General features: G+C 39.2%; 1 protein-coding gene across 1 annotated transcript in view; it reads left to right on the top strand.

Annotated features, from left to right (window-relative positions):
- Positions 1-20,205, top strand: part of COL4A5 (collagen type IV alpha 5 chain) — a 260,346-nt gene that overhangs the window by 151,095 nt on the left and 89,046 nt on the right. Inside the window, exons 22-31 of the mRNA XM_089678281.1 lie at positions 748-840; positions 1,048-1,118; positions 3,210-3,401; positions 6,456-6,624; positions 7,551-7,643; positions 8,138-8,242; positions 8,381-8,478; positions 9,209-9,359; positions 11,088-11,201; positions 20,009-20,176. Of these exons, the coding sequence (XP_089534407.1) occupies positions 748-840; positions 1,048-1,118; positions 3,210-3,401; positions 6,456-6,624; positions 7,551-7,643; positions 8,138-8,242; positions 8,381-8,478; positions 9,209-9,359; positions 11,088-11,201; positions 20,009-20,176 (1,254 nt within the window). The remainder of the gene's footprint in view (positions 1-747; positions 841-1,047; positions 1,119-3,209; positions 3,402-6,455; positions 6,625-7,550; positions 7,644-8,137; positions 8,243-8,380; positions 8,479-9,208; positions 9,360-11,087; positions 11,202-20,008; positions 20,177-20,205) is intronic.

The following is a 20,205-nucleotide window of genomic DNA, read 5'->3' as shown; positions in this document are numbered from 1 at the left end:
CAAAAAATTCTGCCGTGTGTGTGCGTTAATCTTATAGTTATTTAGTCTTGTCAGGTTGAGGTGGTGGAGCCACAACCCATTGTGTGCTGCCAAGATGTGGGATTTTTTGTACTCATTATAAAATCATTTTCTTGGAGTCCATAGAGGGATACAGGTCCCACCCCTCTGTGTTTACGATTATGCTCTTTGTATTGTTTGCTACAAAACTGGTATGCATGCTGGTAATGGGGGGTTATCCTGAGTTGGACTACATTTTTTTTGTTAGTGTCCAGGTCCTTTTCTATGTGGCAGTAAAACCTGTAGGTTAAGATTTTCTGTGTACCTCAGTGGATACAGGAAAAAAGAGTTTTACAGAGAGTACAAAAGTCCTATCTTACAAGGACTCTATACCCACTGACAAATCCAGTACATAACTATTGACAAAACCTTGTTCACAGAGCTTTATAGCTCAAGCTTTTTTCATACTCAAGAGTTAGAGCAGTGAGTTTCCCCCCCTCATTCCCTCTCCCTTTGCTTTGAGATTGGATCTGAGACTGTGGGTGTAAAGGATATTGTTGTGCTTTCTATTTAGAAAACTCTTTGGGAAACTTGTGTGCTGGTTGTACCCTATATTTAAACATTTGTAAAACAGTAGTTGTGCATGTGGTCTATCTGTCTACCAACCAAACATCAATATAAAAACATATAACTATAATAGGTTTGCTACTGTATTAACAGACTTATATATGTCATGTAAAATACACACAGGTGACAAGGGAGATACATGCTACAACTGCATAGGAAATGGTCTTATTGGCCCGCCAGGAGATCCCGGCCCTCCTGGTCCAGCTGGAAGCCCAGGTAAATGAAACTTTGAATTTGATTCATACTTTAAAAGTGTGTTTTTTCATTGTATAATTTGCAATTGTACATCTACCTCAGGGCAGCCATATTTGTCTGTTGCATACTTATGTTCTCCTTCATGCCTTGAATTGTTACTGATCACCATAACTAACACAGCATTCACATGCTTTACATGTACTTTACACATCAATATTTTTTCAACAGGACTGCCTGGTTTTTCTGGGCCAAAAGGTGATTCTGGTCTTCCTGGTTTGACAGGACCTCCTGGGCCGCCCGTAAGTTTTTTTGTTTTTTTTTAATTTCTGCACTATAGAAGTAAATAACTAAAAAGAATATTTAGACAATTCTCCAAAACGTCTGTTAGATCCAAATAATTATACTAATGCTAATGTTGAAACATCTGCTACATGTGTAAGAATTCTATTTACGAATCTTTTAGATAAGTATACCATTCAGTTCAGTTGGCCTCTAAAGCTGTTTGTAAAGTCAAAAACATTTTTTTTATTAGAGATTTTCCCTCACTTCCTGGCCCGCTGACAATGGTTTTACCTGAAATGAAATGAGGGAAAATAATCAACAAGCACAAGGAAGGAAATAAAATGTAAAATAGGTTCTAACTTACTCCTGCTCTACTAATATACTTACACTATATTGCCAAAAGTATTGGGATGCCTGCCTTTACGCGCACATGAACTTTAATGGTATCCCAGTCTTAGTCAGTAGGGTTCAATATTGAGTTGGCCCACCCTTTGCAGCTATAACAGCTTCAACTTTTCTGGGAAGGCTGTCCACAAGGCTTACGAGTTTGTCTATAGGAATGTTTAACCATTCCTCCAGAAGTGTATTTGTGAGGTCAGGCACTGATGTCAGATGAGAAGGCCTGGTTCGCAGTCTCCGCTCTAATTCATCTTAAAGGTGTTCTATCTGGTTGAGTTCAGGACTCTCTGCAGGCCAGTCACGTTCCTCCACCCCAAACTCACTCATCCATGTCTTTATGGACCTTGCTTTGTGCATTGGTGTTCAGTCATGTTGGAACAGGAAGGGACCAGGGGCAGACTGACAACTCATGGGGCCGCCAGGCAATAGGGGATCATGGGGCCCCTGTGTCCTTGCCCAAACTCAAAAAAGCCTATGAAAAAGGTACCAGGGGCATCTCATGGACCCCCTATTGACCCCGGGCCCTCGGGCAGTGCCCGAGTTTCCAAATGGTCAGTCCGCCCCTGGAAGGGACCATCCCCAAATTGTTCCCACAAAGTTGGGAGCATGAAATTGTCCAAAATGTCTTGGTATGCTGACGCCTTAAGCGTTCCTTTCACTGGAACTAAGGCCAACCCCTGAAAAACGACCCCCACACCATAATCCCCTTCCACCAAACTTTACACTTGGCACAATGCAGTCAGGCAAGTACCGTTCTCCTGGCAACTGCCAAACACAGACATCAGTCCATCAGATTGCCAGACAGAGAAGCGTGATTCGTCACTCCAGAGAACACGTCTCCACTGCTCTAAATTCCAGTGGCTGCATGTTTTACACCACTGCATCTGATGCTTTGCATTGCACTTGGTGATGTAAGGCTTGGATGCAGCTGCTTGGCCATGAAAACCCATTCCATGAAGCTCACTACGCACTGTTGTTGTGCCAATCCGAAGGCCACACAAAGTTTGGAGGTCTTTAGCTAATGACTCTGCAGACAGTTGACAACCTCTGCACTCTGTATGCTTCGGCATGTGCTGACCACGCTCTGCCATTTTTTTTACGTAGCCTACCACTTCTAGGCTTAGTTCCTGTTGTTCCCAGTTGCTTCCACTTTGTTATAATACAACTAACAGTTGACCGTGGAATATTTAGTAGCAAGGAAATTTCAAGGATGGACTTATTGCAAGGTGGCAACCTATCACGTTACCATGCTTGAATTCACTGAGCTCCTGAGAGCGACCCATTCTTTTACAAATGCTTGTATAAGCAATCTGCATCCCTAGGTGCTTGATTTTACACACCTATGGCCATGGAGGTGATTGGAACACCTGAATCCAGTGATTTGGAGGGTTGTCCCAATACTTTGGCAATATAGTGTAGTATTCAATAAAGTGCCTTCCTGCTCTCAATTTTTTACTTCTTCAGTATAGTTCTGCTTTAATTTGAGGTTAAATTAAATGTTTAAAAGATATACCTTGCCTTTCCTGTATAAAAAAATCTGAGGATTCTTGCACATGCACCATTGAACCTTCCACTAAATTGAATAAAAAATAGAGAGGGGGCATAAAGAATAAAGGAGTTGAAGATGTACTATACCTTTTACCTTTTCACATTGGGTTCTGGGCATTTAGCTGGGAAAAAAATATCACTTTAACGTTTTGTGTGCACAGGGACTTAATGGTGTTTCTGGAAGCCCTGGTCGGCCTGGTTCTAAAGGAGAGCCTGGTGAAGTTTTTTCACTGCCGGGACTAAAAGGAGAAAAGGGTGACCCAGGATTCCCAGGTCCAGCAGGTAGTCCTGGTCTAGATGCCAACCCAGGAAGAGACGGAATCCCAGGACTTCCAGGTCCTAAAGGAGAACCTGTATGTTATTATCTTCTCATCCCTGTCATTCAACAATTTAGTGAATTTGTCATGTGTTAATGTGTTATGCCCACTGTCTTGCATAGTCTTTACTTCTTCATAATGTTCTGAAAATGTGTCACTCTTTGTATTTCGTTTTCTCTAAAAGGGGTAAAAAAAATCTCCTATTAGATTAGTTGGAAACAGGGTATCCATTTATGGGCAATAGTGGGGCCATAACTAAAGCCTCAGTTTTCTAGTACTACACTGACCATTTTTTTGAAAATTCGCCTGACTTTACCTACATTTGTAAGCCTACAAAATGTTGATATACCTATGCTTTATATTTATTTGGGGGTCAACTTCAATATCATAGGGATTCCCAAGTGTAAAAATTACCCATTGCCTAGATATGACAGAGTCAAGTAACGAGTAAATACGTGATACATTTAGCAGTGACTACGTACTGCATCCAAAAGGGATGCAATAGAAAACAGGTGAAGTTGGTCACTCCAATTCAGCAATGTTCCTGACAGTTTTCCCAAGGGATAATAGAAGCCCATTCAAATATCAGAAGTGGGTAGACTGATATTCGATTACAGCAGCCTTTCTCAGCCTTTTTTAATATGGAGGAACCCTTGGAATAATTTGCATTTCTCAGGAACCCCTACTAATAATTATTATATCTACAGCACATTGGGGTCAACAGAAAGTTGTAGCTGTAAGATTTAATGAAATAATAAAAAATTTTGCAAATCTAAATTATTTGAAAACCAAGGCTGCCCTATATGAAAAAAAATCAGTAATAATAATAAATTGAGACAAATAAAAATAAGAATGTGTAAATAAACAAATGCTGACATTAAAAATTGCAGTGTCTCTTCACGTCAGTGAGGTTACATGCCCATTTATACTGGTGGTCAGTTTAGTGTTTCCCTACACTTGTAATTAGTGCAGTGTCCTCTTACATTTGGCGGTCAGTGGAAGAAGTCTTTTCTTGCATTAGTGGACAGTGGGAGAAGGCGCCCTATTACGCTAATAGTCAGTGGAAATATTTACCCCAACATTTTTAATCAGTGAGAATACCCTCCTACTGACAGCTGAAAAGATCATTGGTATCAGTGGGAATTTATCCTAGGGAGTAGAATTGATCACTGCTCAAGGAACTCCTTGTAACCTCAGGAGGAACCCTGGTAAAAAAAGATGGGATTAAATAAACGTAAGTCTTGCTTACTTTTTTTTTTGTTCCAGTCCCCTGGGGTATATTGTACATAGAGCACATTTTATCTTTCCATATTTTAGAGAAGTTGAGATCCCATGGTTGACAGTGCTCCCGCCACTTTTCAACCACACATTATCAAAGATACTATATGTAATAAGGCATGAATGATGGTGCTTGCTTCCGACAGCAGGCACACACTGGCAGTCATTCAGCACAGCATAGGGGAAGGGTCAGCTCTATTCCTAACACAAGCCACTAGGAAAAGATCATTCAGTGCTGGTGGAACTTTGTGGCTGTTTATTAGCAGTTCTAAGATCAATCACACAGCCCCACTAGCTCTGACCGATCTTTTACTCTTGTGAATGAACATTCAGTGCTGGCAAGGCTGTGTGAAAGATCTGCTGACTGCTAGAAAACATACACTGGATCAGCAGATAGATCATACATCTCTGCCAGCACTGGTCTATCTGCCAGTGCAGTGGATGTTTGCTACACAGCCCCAAGAGCACTGACTGATTATTCACTGGTAGAAAACATTCCCCTTCCCATACAATAGTAAAGGATCAGTCAGCACTGGGTTGTGAATGGACAGATATCAGAATGTACACAAAATTAGAATCTTAAAGAGGGGACGTTGTCTAGTGCTCTATTTCCCACATAGGAACACGCATACATTGAGCTTCAGCCTGGGTTGGAGCTACTTCACAGTACAAACAGGGCTTTTAATGCACAACGGGTTACGGATCAGAATGGGACCATGTGCTACTTACACCTGTGCTATGGGGGATTCAGAAAGGGTTTTTAAGTCATTGCGATAATTTGTTTTTAATCAAGAATGTTAAATCACCTATTGCTTACCTCTTCACATCTCTTCACCTAATATACAGTATATCTACATTTTTAGGTTTCCTTGCTTGGTTGGCTGTAATATAAGATTCCATATTGTTAGATCTCTTTTTGCTGCAAACTCCATAGCTGCTTTTGAATCAGGAACTTAAATGGAATGTACAGTTATATGATATTTGTAATGAAAAAAGTCTGGTGTGAATAATGTTATCAATGTAAATTGGTGTTTTATAAAAGGTTATAATGTATTGTTTTTAATTCAATGTGTTTCTGGAGGCAGTCATATTTCTTATTATATTCTGATGCTCCCCTTCCTACTTTGATGTACTAGATAATGGCTTTGGTGTTTTGCTCCTTTTCACAATGCAAGTCATTGGGTTTGGTGACTTATTGATGAGTGAAAATACAGAGAAAGAACACAGTAATTAATTTAAAATTTTCTATATTTAACACACACAGTTATGGAAGAACTAACTAAAATGTAAAAACTACTGCCATAATAACCAAAAATAGATTCTCACTGGAATTAAATTATACTTTCCTCTCAACTGTATGTAGACTTTATTCTGTGCAGCCAAGGTTCTGCCAGTCATTGCAATCAAGTCTTGACTTTGCTCTGAATTTCAAGTACTGCGCCTTCATCCTGCCACTAGTCAGATGAGTGTCTCCCCATTTGTGTTCTAAATGAAGTGGTGGTATGTGTATATGGTATACCTGGTATTGTCTAATGATGTAGATAAGCATTGAAACTGGACCTATGACAAGTAGAAGAGCTAGTTATTGTTATCAGTTCTTCATTTGAATGATTTATGAATCTGTATTGAATAGCAAATGGTTTTGTTTAATCCAATGTTTTCAGTTTTCCAATCTGCTCTAGAAATATAAAAGAGAACTATTTGATTTATCTTATAGGTTGTATTGGGCAAAACAGTTCCTATTTCAAACACTGATATAGGGCCTTTAGTTTTGTATAATTGATATGCGTATAATGTGTTTTTTGCTTTTAGGGTGGCCTTGCTTTCAAAGGTGAACGTGGTCCATCTGGAGACCCTGGACTTCCTGGCCTCCCAGGAGATAGAGGTCCTATAGGTCCTCCTGGCTTTGGTCCTCCTGGTCCCGTTGGTGAGAAAGGAGTTCAGGGAGTATCCGGTCGTCCAGGAGCCCCTGGAGCTCCAGGTAATTGGTTTCCAAAGTACTGAAACTGATACAGCAGTTTAGTGCAAATAGGTACTGTATCTAGTAGCAACCAGAGATCAGCTTTTAGCAGATTTTTTGTGTATGCTTATAAAGAGGATTTCTGATTATTTACTGTGTGTTTGCCTTTTGCTAATTTCCTCCCCCTTTACTTCCTCTCTTTTTATTACCTGTTTACGTGCCCCCTCACTCACACCAAGCATTATGTCTGGTGTTCCTCAATAAAATGTTCAGTTAGTCCAGTGCATGTGGAGAGATGGTTTAAGACAATCCTCCATAGCAAAGCTGCTAAAAGGCAACTGCTAAAGGCCAGAGTGCAGTTCCCACTTCTGCTGATTCAGCAAGGATTGGCCAAAATTCAAGCTGTGTATGGCCAGCATAAATGTCAGAATACAACGATCATTGTTGTCAGCTATAGCCAGTGGCACTGGCCCAGCTGGTTGAAAAGAAGTCAATCAAGAGAATAACTTCTGTACAACCAGCCTGCCCATAGATGGACTGAAATATGGCCAGTCCCTGCTGCAAATTTTCGATCCATCTATGGCTGACTTAACATGTGCAGGTAATAATTACCTCTTGACAGTGACTGTGACTGTATTGATGGGGGAATCAAGCAATTTTCAGGTGTAAGGAAAGGAAATTGCATAATCTATGGCTTGCCTAAGAAACTTTAAAGACAGTATCTGGTGGCAGGAGTAACAGGATGTGAGCCCAGTGGTTGAAAGTTGTGGTGAGTCATATAAATATTATGAAAACGGGCACTTTGAAATATACATCCCCTGCTATATTTTTAACCTTTTGAGTCCCCTGAAAAGAGTTATATATTTGTTTTTTCAACCCAACCCCTTGATAATTTACATGTTTGTTTGATGTGTCCGTAAGACTTATTATTTTTATTATATTACAAGGTATTAAAGGACCACCTGGTCAGACTGTAACAGAGAAAGGAATACAAGGGCCCAAAGGTTCTCCTGGGAACACAGGTCCTCCAGGAACACCAGGTATGAAACTACAGTTTTCTTTCTATTGTATTTGTGTGCCTGGGAGTGGGGGCTGAATTGTTTGTTATTGTAGAATATTTTTATTGAGACTATACATACCCTTTTTAGTTATATTGTATGGTTATTACTGTCATATTGTACAGGTGTCCTATAAGAGTCCCTGTTGGACTGCACACTCCTCTAGTTAGTAATCTGCTTAGAGATAGATGATAGCTGTGTGTTTCCTTGGCTACAAAGAGTCTTATGATTATTCTTCAGAACACTACTCTTTTTTTATCTCTTCATGTTTATTAAGTGATGACTCATCTGGTTGTGTGCACATGAACACTTGTTGGATGTATAATGTTAATGCTGCGTAAGGTAGAACTAGTCAAGTGAATTGGTAATACAATGGTGTGGGGCAACCTTGATATACAGCATTTGTACTGTAGACACAGAATAATTAACAATATTTACACTTTCACTTAGATTTAATAACAGCTGTCTGTTCTTAGGTGAACCTGGTCAACCTGGACAACCTGGTCTTCCAGGGCTTACTGGAATGAAGGGAGATCCTGGGATACCAGGCACTGGTCTTCCAGGGCCAGCAGGGCCAAAAGGTAATAAATATATGAAGAATGTAGGATGATTCTGTTTAGCATTAAGCAATCTTTTTTGTAAAGTTTCAAATAAATTAATTTTAGTATAAACTAAATTTCTTTTGAAAATGTGAATCATGCATACGTCTTGTTGCTTAGGGTTTCCTGGATCTCCTGGTCCACCAGGCCCACCAGGGACACCAGGAAAAGCTGGATTAGATGGAACACCAGGTCAGCCAGGATTTCCGGGGCAAAAGGTAAAAAGATACAGTGAAATTTCCTAAGTAAAGGGCTACTTCACACTCTAGCTGATTGTGCTATGTAGCCTAATATCTTTTCTACAAATAGAGCTTGATTATAAGACAGCCACATAACATTTTTATGTACCACTGTGCATCCAATAATACTGTACTTTGAAATTTTTTGTAAATGTTAACGCCTACTTAACTGTCAAATTGTATAATCATGGGGTGATTTCTTGTTTTGAATTTTTTCCTAGGGTGACAGCATTCACTCAGTTTGCTGTATCATCTGTTTCCTTTTCTTCATAGAGGGGAGAGGTTCTGGTGTCCTCAGAAATAGCTAGAAACAACATAACTGATAAAGGCAGAGAGCACATGACCAAAAAAGTGAAGTTTGTTTTTAAGGTTTATAAATGTTAAGAAACACATTCCTCTACCAGCATGTGTAATACTTGCTTCTCCAGATGTTGTAGCCTTGAAAATTGTGTTTGCATAGTAGGCTGCGCGGGTTGTTACTGCATATAAAACGTAGGTTTATAGAGTGGTTTTCTAAGACTAGATTCAATTTGTTTTCTTAAACTATGTTTTCACAAATTATGCATCTTAAATGCATAGTCTATTTAAAATATATGTATGTATGTATAGCCATCACAAAGAAAGTTTGGTTACACTATAGGTTTTTTTATAAGAGTAATGGTGAAAACTTAAATTCATTTTACCCCTTTGCTGTTTTGTTCTCTAAAAGGGTGATCCTGGATTTGGGTTGCCGGGTCCTTCAGGCTCCCCAGGAACACCTGGATTAAAGGGATCACAAGGACCAAAAGGAGATTCTGGCTTTCCAGGAATGCCAGGGGCACCAGGACGAGCAGGGTTTGATGGAACTCCTGGACCAAAGGGTACAAAATAAAATAGTTTATGCTTAGATTAAAGTAGTAATAAACCCCCAGTGTTTATTAACTTAATACATTGAGCACAATAAAAGAAACATTGCCAAATTACCTATTTGTTAACAATCTTACCCCAGCACTTACAGTTTACAATTTTCAGTGCTGCTGGCTCTTGCACTCTTGCTGCTTCCCTAAACTTCCGGTCTTCACAGGAGAGAACTAACATTGGACAGTGCATGCAGCCTCCACCCAGCCTGTTGGTTTGGAGAAGGGAGGAGCAGGAGAGTGATTTGCCATCCTAGGCTACAAGGCAGTGTGTTTCTATTAATGCATACAGTGTAGAGCGACACAGCTCCAGTCTCTTTATGCAAGGATGGCTCCATGGAAGTGAAAGGAGCCACCCTGAACAGAAAATCTGGGGCAGTGATCGTAGCACCAGCTTAAACTGGAACATAGACAAGGATTAAAAGATAAAGAAGTTGCATACTCAGTAAGTGATTAAATCAGCTTCTGAAAGTGCTTAAAAAACTGAGGGTTTAATATCACTGTAATCCTTAGTGATGTGAATTGTATAGAGTTTAATCATGGCTTTCAATATATTGTTTAAGTATCTTTTGTACTTTTTTTGTTCAGAAATATATAACATATAAATAACCTTTGGGATTCACTGTAAACTATGTTTAAGAAAAATACTGTGTGTTTCTGAATTAGCTTTGTAGAAAGCCCAGACAGACCCTTAAATGATAAGTTCACCTTTAGTAACATGTTACGCCCATATTTAAGGTGTTGCATGTACCATTTTACTCACTGAGCAGCCCCCCCCCCCCCCTACCCGGTCCCCATTGTAACAGCGGGCCGGGTATCTTCTGGCCACATCTGCTGTCACAGTTTTTTTAAAATGTGGTAGTTCTCAATGAACTACCAGGGCACTGATGAGCTCTCTAGGCAGTTCATTGATCCTTCCTGTCATTCAGTAATTGCCTGCCCGTGTGAGGTTAGAGCAGATAGCTACATTGACAGTCTGCTGATCGCGGGTGCAGTGCTTTTCAGACTCCTATTAAAAAAATAATAAATGCACCTTTTTTTTTACCTGCAAAAGATGTGCATTCAGTATTTTTTAAAAAGGTGAACTTATCCTTTAATATTACAAGTTTGGGACTCTTTCAAAGATGATATTCATTAACTGGGTATTCCACTTTAATTCAAAATGACAATATTGTTCATAGCAGCAGCATCATGGTGGCAGTACCCAATATTCTATCCAGTGTAGAACACACTAGAAGCTGTAAGGAAAAGGCCACATCTGCACATTTAAAATTAAAATCATAGTGTGGAAATTTTAAAGGATTCTAGGCTGTTTGCCTAGTATAGCTAGTAAGTAAGGTGATGCTGTATTCACATAAAGTGAAGCTGTGTTCATGTTGAATACCCAGGTTTTATTTTCTAGCACATGAATGGGTATTCAGTGTGAACACAGTTTTACCTTATTCACTAACATTCACTTTACAAAGACTCTGTTCCTCTAGTAAATCAACCCCACTGGGCACATGAATGTTGATCAACATAACCCAGCCATGATTTTTTCTAAATCTACCTGCCAAATATACTTTAAAGAAGGTTCATGTCCAAGTGCATTACACAGTTTGGAGTATAATAGCTATGCCATTAATTTAAAGCAGTCGTTCAGAGGATGTTTTGTAAAGAGACTGCGTTGTTTTTTTTTTTTATTCATTTTAGGTGATCCTGGGCAAAATGGACAGTCAGGGCCTCCAGGACCACAAGGATTGCCAGGTGCTGGGGGTCAAGGTCCTCCAGGTTCTCCAGGGCTACCTGGACCTGCGGGTCCTCCAGGTAAGTCATGGGGCATAATTGTTTTCATTTATCCATGTACCTAACTTAAAAAATGACTGGTCACTAGTTTTGCGGCTGCTTGCTGTCTGGTCCTGTATGTCAAATAAAGATCTACATAGATGTCTATGGCAATGACAGATCAGCAACCAGCAGGATTTGGAAGAGTAAGTAACTGATGTGCTACCATTAGATTTCTGCATCACTGTATCAGCGAAACACTGGTCTCATAACACACAGACACATTGCATCACCATTACATACTTTATTACAACTGAGCAAAAAATAATGTATAAAAGTTTAGTTCATAAACACTTAGGTGATCTGGTCATATTCAGAATCAGGATTACAGAAGTTTCTTGAATACTGAAAAAAGATTAAATGTGTAGATTTTTCACATTCTTTTTTCTCCACAGATGTTATAATTTATTTATATTGAATTACATGATATCTTGTCTTTATTGCACTGTTCACTATGACTGTAATCGGCTATGCTGTTTAAAGGGACTTTGACACTTGGCATTAACTTGCACCATACTGACCAGAAGATATCACATTCATTATCAGGTTGCTGAAGATATCACATTAATGACCAGTTTACTAAAAAACTTCCTGAATTGAATATTACCAATAAAAAATAATTTGAGTCTTAGTTACCAAAAAGCTCTGTTCTATCAACAAATCACCCAGTCAGGGTTTCCTTATTTTTTCTGAAGGCCTAAAGTTGTCATTAACAGTCTGATAGCAGTGCTTATACACAGTAGAGCTGTGGGTATAGCATCTATAAAGTATGAACACATACATTTTACTGAAAATGTTTTTATGCCTACAGTTGCTACTAATGGACCTCTCATACCAAGCTAAATATTATTTACTTAAATGAACAAAAAAGACAGTGTTGCACTGAAAGTTCTGATTCAAAAAGCAATTTTTAAGTGTCACAGTGTCTTTAAACACTTTATTTAAAATAACATGGTACAAGCTGTCCACATGTACTTCAATTACTGCATTCAATGTCATTATCAGGTTCGGTTAAAACATCATTGTGATTGGGCGCATTCTTGACACCTGTACCATGTGAATAAATAAAACTTTGCACCTGTGTATTATTTTACTGGTTATGTATACTAATATTCACTGAAAGCTGGTTAATAGACATCCACCACTGCTGAATTAAAATGGAACACTTTGTATGTACCACCATCTTTTATGTCAGTCCATTATGCCTGGTGCATGTTAGCTACATTCATGAATTCAACAATACTGATAACATGCACCTATAGTTACTTAGCATGAAACACACAGCTGACATGTCATGTGGTCACTGAGCGCCGCACCAGCTGCTTCACTTGCTTCACACACACACTGCTATAATTAATCGCTGGCTGGTTAATTCAAGCTTTGTGAATGTTTGTAACTAACTGCATGATAATAAACATTATGCATGCCTAAAACATAACTAATTTAATTCATGTGTTGTGTTCTGCACACTGTTTATAAAAAAAAATAAAACCTCTGACATCTGAAGAAATTAATGTCAAACAAATCAACCCTGTATAGCTTGTTCCTTAAAAATGCACTACTATTAAGTATGCTTTGTTGTCCGACTGCAATTAATTCCCAAAACATCATACATGTTAAATAGTATCAAACACTTGCAGGCATGTATTTTAATGGGCATGCATCGTAATTGTTTGGTTTTAATTGACATATCGGACAATCATTAAAATCAAATATGAATACAGCTTTTCCTTGAGATGTCAGTGTTTTTATAAATTGCTGGGTTTTTTGTATATACCCACTACTAATATTCACTAGATGTATGACAGTGTCCTCCTAGGCGATATCTTTTTATCTGATGTATGATCATACATTTGTTGGTATGTTAGGTAGCAGGACGCTAGTAAAATACAGCAGGTGCCTTTATCTTCACATTGACCTACTATATATACAATGTTGACTGCTACATAGGAGCAAACTAATATTGATAAGGTTTACAATAAAATTGTAATAGTCAGACCAAAATCTTGGAAATATTTGGTGTCAGATTTACATTATTACAGCCTATAAAGTTAGAATATTTGGCTGTTTAAGCTCTGTCCTATCTAAGGGACCCATCTATTTAAAGTGGTTGTAAAGGCTTGAGGTTTTGTACCTTCAAGCATTCTATGCATGAAGGTAAAAAACCTTCTGTGTACAGCAGCCCCCCTAACACTTACTTGAGCCTCATCGCGATCCAGCATGTGCACAAAAGCCTGGGCTCTCAGAGGACTCTCCCTCCTTATTGGCTGAGACAGCAGAGGAAGCCATTGTCTCCCACTGCTGTCAGTCACAGCCAGTGAGGAGAGAGGCAGGGTGGCGCTGGGCCCCTGCTCTGTGTGTGAATGGACACGAAGAGCAGCGGCTCGGGAGTGAGCCTGCTTGGATGTCCCTATAACAAGTTGCTTGCTCTGGGGGCAGTCGGCAGCAGGGAGGGGCCAGGAGCGCTGGCGGGGGATCTGAGTAAATTGGGGCTGTGCTATGCAAAACCACTGCACAAAGCAGGTAACTATAACATGATTGTAATTTTTTTTATTGCCTTTAAGGTCACTTTAATGTAGATTATTTTCTTGGCAGAAACAACTGTCTCCAACAGCTCCGAGCGTTATAAACAAGTGAAAGCCTGAATAAGTGAGATAGATAAAATACAGTTTATGTAACACTTTAATAGAAACACAAAGGCAATTTAAAAGTACGGTATTCTGCAATTCAAACAATAAAAAAGTACATTGATATTATTATTACAGGTACTTATAAACGCCATCAATTTACACAGTGCTTTACATATATATTGTACATTCACATCAGTCCCTAACCCTCAAGGGGCGCACAATCTAATATACACCTTTATGGATCCATAAACAAGAAAGAGAAAAAAGGAAAGACAAAGAAGTGAGAAAAAATCAGGGAACTGACAGTTCAATAGGCAGACCCCATACTTATAGACAACCAATACTCCCTATTGTATACAGTGCTTCCTAATTGATATGATTATTGTAAATGGTATTGTTCATCCACTGCCGGTCAGGTTTCGTATTTAGCTGATTGCTGGATTGCAGTTAGCTTAACTCCAGCAAGAAAAAAAGGCACACAGCAATGTAGTAATGCCTTATACAGCAGCACCCAGACTGGGAGCAAGACTGGGAGAGGGAGGGGCAAGACATGTGTACTGCGTGTAAATGTACTGACAATGAACATGGTGATAGGAGAGAGCAGAGAGGTCATTATCATCAGCTACTCTTTCCCGGTCCAGTGACAGTGAGGGTGCTGCGTAGATCTCAGCACTCAATGGGCAGAAATACAAATCATTTGGCAGGTAAAACACCTCCCATATATGTATTGTGTCTGTATATTTTTGTTGCTTGGCTGGAGTTCAGCCATGATGCAAAGTATAAAATTAGTGGGGATGTTGGAAAATATTTTGTACAATTCCCATTCACATATCATTAAATTCATTCCCCTCTTACCTTCCCCATAAAACCAGCAGTGGCCAGACTGATATAGTATAGAGTGAAGCAATATTAGGATAAGCACAGAATTTTAACATCGCAATATATCCCAAAAGACATACTGAAGTGCACGCCAAAGACGATATTTACTGCCAAAATAAGGCAAGAGTTTTTCGATTGTCATTGTTTGGTAGCAATTTTTTTCATTCTCTCCTTTTTCTGTAGTCTTGTGTTGTACTTATTCATGGATCTGTATTGGTTTACAAACTATCAATGTGCATATTTATTCTTGTTTAAATCAGAGAGCACTGTGCTTTTTAAATATTCTCTTTTTCATTGATAGTGTTATAGACCATTTTATGCATACAATTTCCTCTTCCTCATGGAATTGTTCCCCTCTGTAGTACTTGAAGGCACTGGAAGACAGTTGTATTATTTTATATACACTATATTGCCAAAAGTATTTAGACACCCCTCCAAATCATTGGATTCAGGTGTTCCAATCACCTCCATGGCTGCAGGTGTATAAAATCAAGCAGATAGGCATGCAGACTGCTTCTACAAACATTTGTAAAAGAATGGGTCGCTCTCAGGAGCTCAGTGAATTCAAGTGTGGGGCCGTGATAGTTTGCCACTTATGCAAGTCCGTCTGTGAAATTTCCTTGCTACTAAATATTCCACAGTCAACTGTTAGTGGTATTATAACAAAGTGGAAGCAACTGGGAACAACAGCAACTCAGCCACAAAGTGGTAGGCCACGTAAAATGACAGACTGGGGTCAGCGCATGCTGAAGCTCACAGTGCGCAGAAGTCGTCAACTGTCTGCAGAGTCAATAGCTAAAGATCTCCAAAGTTCGTATGGCCTTCAGATTAGCACAACAACAGTGCATAGAGAGCTTCATGGAATGGGTTTCCATGGCCGAGCAGCTGCATCAAGGCCTTACATCACCAAGTGCAATGCAAAGCGTCAGATGCAATGGTGTAAAGCACATCGCCACTGGACTCTAGAGCAGTGGAGACGTATTCTCTGGAGTGACGAAGCACGCTTCTCTGGCAATCCGTTGATCGTGTCTGGGTTGGGCGATTGCCAGGAGAACAGTACTTGCCTGACTGCATTGTGCAAAGTGTAAGGTTTGGTGGAGGGGGGATTATGGTGTGGGGTTGTTTTTCAGGGGTTGGGCTTGGCCCCTTAGTTCCAGTGAAGGGAACTCTTAAGGTGTCAACATACCAAGACATTTTAGGCAATGTCATGCTCCCAACTTTGTGGGAACAGTTTGGGGATGGCTTGTTCCTGTTCCAACATGACTGCGCACCAGTGCACAAAGCAAGGTCCATAAAGACATGGATGATGGATGAATGAGCGAGTTTGGGGTGGAGGAACTTGACTGGCCTGCACACAGTCCCGACCTCAACCTGATAGAACACCTTTGAACGAATTAGAGCAAAGACTATGAGCCAGGCCTTCTCATCTGACATCAGTACCTGACCTCACAAATGCGCTTCTGGTCAAGCATTCCCATAGACACACTCCTAAACCTTTTGGACAGCCTTCCCAGAAGAGTTGAAGCTGTTATAGCTGCAAAGGGTGGGCCAACTCAAAATTGAACACTACGGACAAAGACTGGGATGCCATTAAAGTTCATGGGTCGGTGTCCCAATACTTCTGGCAATATAGTGTAGGTGGATGGCTCATGTTTTCACATGAATAGACTGTATTCTTTAGTAAAGTCTGCAGGCCTAAAGTGGTTCTAAAGCTTAAACACGTTTTACCTTAATGCATTCCTTGCATTAAGGTAAACAATGTTTAGGTAGCAGTAGCACCCCCTCACCCCCCCCCCCTTATACTTTTCTGAGTCCTCACTTGATTTAGCATTGTGCCCAGCTACAGTCTTCTCTCCTCTCTCCATCTTCACCAGGAGCTGACAGGCAGCAGTGGGAACCATTGGCTGCTGCTGCTGTCAGACAAAACTCAGTGAGGAGGGAGCTGAAGGTGGGGCTGCTCTGTCTGTGTCTGTGGACACAGGCAGCGAGGCTCGGGATTGAGCCTGCAGAAGAGGAGGTGCCAGGATGGCCAAATCCACAGAGCAGGCATAAACTTGTTTGTTATTAAAAAAAGACTTTACAATCACTTTAATCTGTTTTAATACATATTTTACAAGTTGCTTTTGTGAAAATAGTGGTCCTAGAGAATTGTCAAAACAGGAGCCTATCAAATAGTCAATAGTTATTCAGGTTATATATTTAGATTAATGGGATATCCTAGCAAAACATCTTTTAGATACACCAATATCTGGAATATAGCAGTCATGACATTCTTTTTCAAAGCTTCTCATGGGAAACTTGGTTCAGATGTCTAAATAAAACAGATTTTGTCTTGAACAACTCAATAATAATGTAAGTGGAGGGTGTTAGTGACATAATAATTATTTATGGTCTTTAGCTACACCTCGTTACCTGTTTAGAGTAGATTAAAGGTATTAGTGGTAGTGGTGAGAGAAAAATCGAAAATTATACTTTTAATGGTAAACTGAATTGCAAAAATCTGAACTATAGGACAAATAGCCCTGCTTATCTAAATAATCAGAAGAGATTGTACAGTATGTACTTTAGGTATATGTTATTTTTCTTTCTCTTATTAACTTTTTTCTTTTGTAACATGTGTGTGCTTAATTTTTTATCTTAACCTAACAACTTCCTCACAACATATTTTGCAACTCATTTCTGCTTGACGCCTCCCGATGATCCTAAACCTGATGATTTGTGACCCAAGGTCCACCAGGTACTGTGGTTGGTTCTCCAGTCTAATATCTTTCTAAGACTGTTTAGTAAATAACAACCAATTAACCCATGTACAAGGCGAGCGTGAACACCAAATAACATACCTGAGCTTATTTATGTGGCCAGTACGGACAGATTGGTAGGATACACATTTGATGTAATTTTGACAAATCTTAAACTGCATGTATGGCCAAAGGTTTTTCTATTTTTGATAGATTAGGAAAGGATTAGAGCCTCTGTCATGTTTTTATTGCTTTCTGTGTGAAATTCACCCTATTTGTCCTGGTGATCATTGTTATCAGGACAGAAGGTGACAGGAAAACCAACATTTTACAGTTGTCACCAGCACAAGAGGTGATGGTTAGCCAGTGTAGACACCTGTTATTGTGACAACTGGGGGAATTTCCTCTCACTTTATATTGTGTGTCAAAGAAATGAAATTAAAGGAATCTCCCCAGTGGGACAGCAAATATATCAAAATAGCAAAAATATACTGACTGGGGTTTTACCCTTGCCTACGCTATCCAAAACAGAAAACGTTGGCCTGTACAACTATATTAAGCCAAATATCTATGAAATGGATCTCTCTGTGATAACACTAAGGAGTCCCACCTCCTGCTACTCCCATGTGATCAGCAGCTGCTCTTTATTTTGTTGGCAGGCTGAAGTTAGATTATACAGAAATGATTGACTCTATCATACTCTATATTAATTCTCAGGTTATATGTAATTGCTATACCCTTTTTAATTAAATGAGAAACCTGCAGGTTACTGGACATCTTGGTGTTATTATGGTAGGTTTTAAGTCATCTGGGGTAATACAGCATGGTACATACATAAAAGGCTCCTCTACTGATATAGTTACAACACAGTAAAATCAATGTACAAAAAAATCAATCAACAAAAAAATGTAGCCTAAGGCTACAAGCAAGTAGTAACAACCCTAAAAAACATATTTTTATTTTTTTCTGTACGTGATACAGGACTTGTATTCATAGATCATAGGTTCTATGCTTCCATCTTCAGGCGTTTGGACACTGGAAAAAACTTTCATGAGGCAGCCCCTTGATTGTACTCATGTAAGCCCACCCAGTATATATATAGAAGTATGTATAGAAGTATTGTTGTTTTAAACCATAGAAATTGTTTTCATGTGAAACTTCTATCATCACCTGTACTACCTAGCAGTTTTTCGGATTGGGTACCCTAGGTTTTTTTTTTTTTTTTTTTTAGTGTTGGATTTTTCTTCCTTTCCACTGTGGACACAGTAATTGATGCAATGTGCACTAGCCTTTGCCTTGTTCTCCACAGCCAATACAGACCCTATGGGTACTAAGAGCTTGGCTAAATCTAAAAGGACTTTTCTCATACACATCCAGATTGACTCCTCCTAAGCTTTTTACTGATATTTATCCTATGGAAAAGGAATTTAAAAATCAGGTTTTTTGTTACTCACCGTAAAATCCCTTTCTCTGAGTTCATTGAGGAATGGCATATAACCCATGGCCTATGAATACAAGTCTTGTGTCCTGTACTGTACTCCAAGACAAGGAATTTACAGGTAAGTCAAAATTCCTGCTTTTGTAGCAGTCTACAATGTTGGCTAGAACTAGCTGCTATCGAGAATCAGCTCTTACTGTAAAGAACACTTTCCATATGCACAGGTGAAACCCTTAATTTGCAGTGACCTTAACAATTTTCATAAAATTAACTATATAGGCATTTTATGTATTTATACAAAGTGATTTTATCCTCCCTAAATTGCCTCTAATCAAGGGAAATACTTTTAGGCCAGTCCTTGTGGCTGATGTCCTCTTTGCTTTTTCTCATGTCTCCTTATTTCCATATACAGAATATAAAATAAATGGGAATTCTTTTGACTAGAGTAAAAATCCTCTTATAATGGTGTTAGGTGGGGAATGTAGTTGTTAACTTAGCTGGAGAAGTATTAATGCTGGAATACCTTTGTTAGGTGAGGAATGGAGTTGGAAACTTAAATGGAGAAGTCTTAGTGTTGGAAAACCTTTGTCTTTTATGTGAAGATGTGTGTGCTTAGCATCAATCGATCTTTCTATATTTATTTTTATGGTTTGTTAATAATTCCGTTACACTTGACATGCTAGTGAACTACTGGCCTGGCAAAATCCCTGAACATAGAAGGAGCACATTTTGTGTAAAAAGTGTTTTGTTATGTACAATAGTAAAATATAGATACAGTAAGGTAAATTTTGCATTTCATTACAGTTCCTGTCACTGCCAAAAATACTCTCTTTTATAATATTTTGCTTCAGCCAGATTCCCAAAGCCAGGTTTTATAGTGGTTTATGTATTTTTTACCTAAGTTAGAAGTATTTGTAAGTGGAGAATTTGATATTTAGTATGTAAGCCAAAAGGACTGATAGTTTGAAGTTTATTGTGATTTTTGAAACGTTCTAAATTTCAGGAAATATTGTTTTAAAACATGAACCTGTTTATAAACATATATTATTTGCTTTGTCCCCTTCTTTATGAATTCACTTTGTAACATATCCAATTGCTGTACAGGATTACCAGGTATACAAGGTGATAAAGGAGACACTGGTCCTCCAGGATTTGAATATCCTGGGCCACAGGGAGAACGTGGTAGTCCTGGATTTCCTGGAGAACGTGGCTTTCCAGGACCCTCAGGGCCACCTGGATTCCAAGGTCGTGATGGGGTACCAGGCACTAAAGGTAAGCAATGTTTGTGTCTTTATATTACT

The sequence above is a fragment of the Staurois parvus genome, unplaced genomic scaffold, assembly GCF_062004578.1.
Source record: "Staurois parvus isolate SC_StPar_1 unplaced genomic scaffold, SC_StPar_1.0 ptg000202l, whole genome shotgun sequence".
NCBI lineage: Eukaryota > Metazoa > Chordata > Amphibia > Anura > Ranidae > Staurois > Staurois parvus.
Note: the sequence above shows the minus strand (reverse complement) of the source record. Positions and strands in the feature narration are given on the sequence as shown.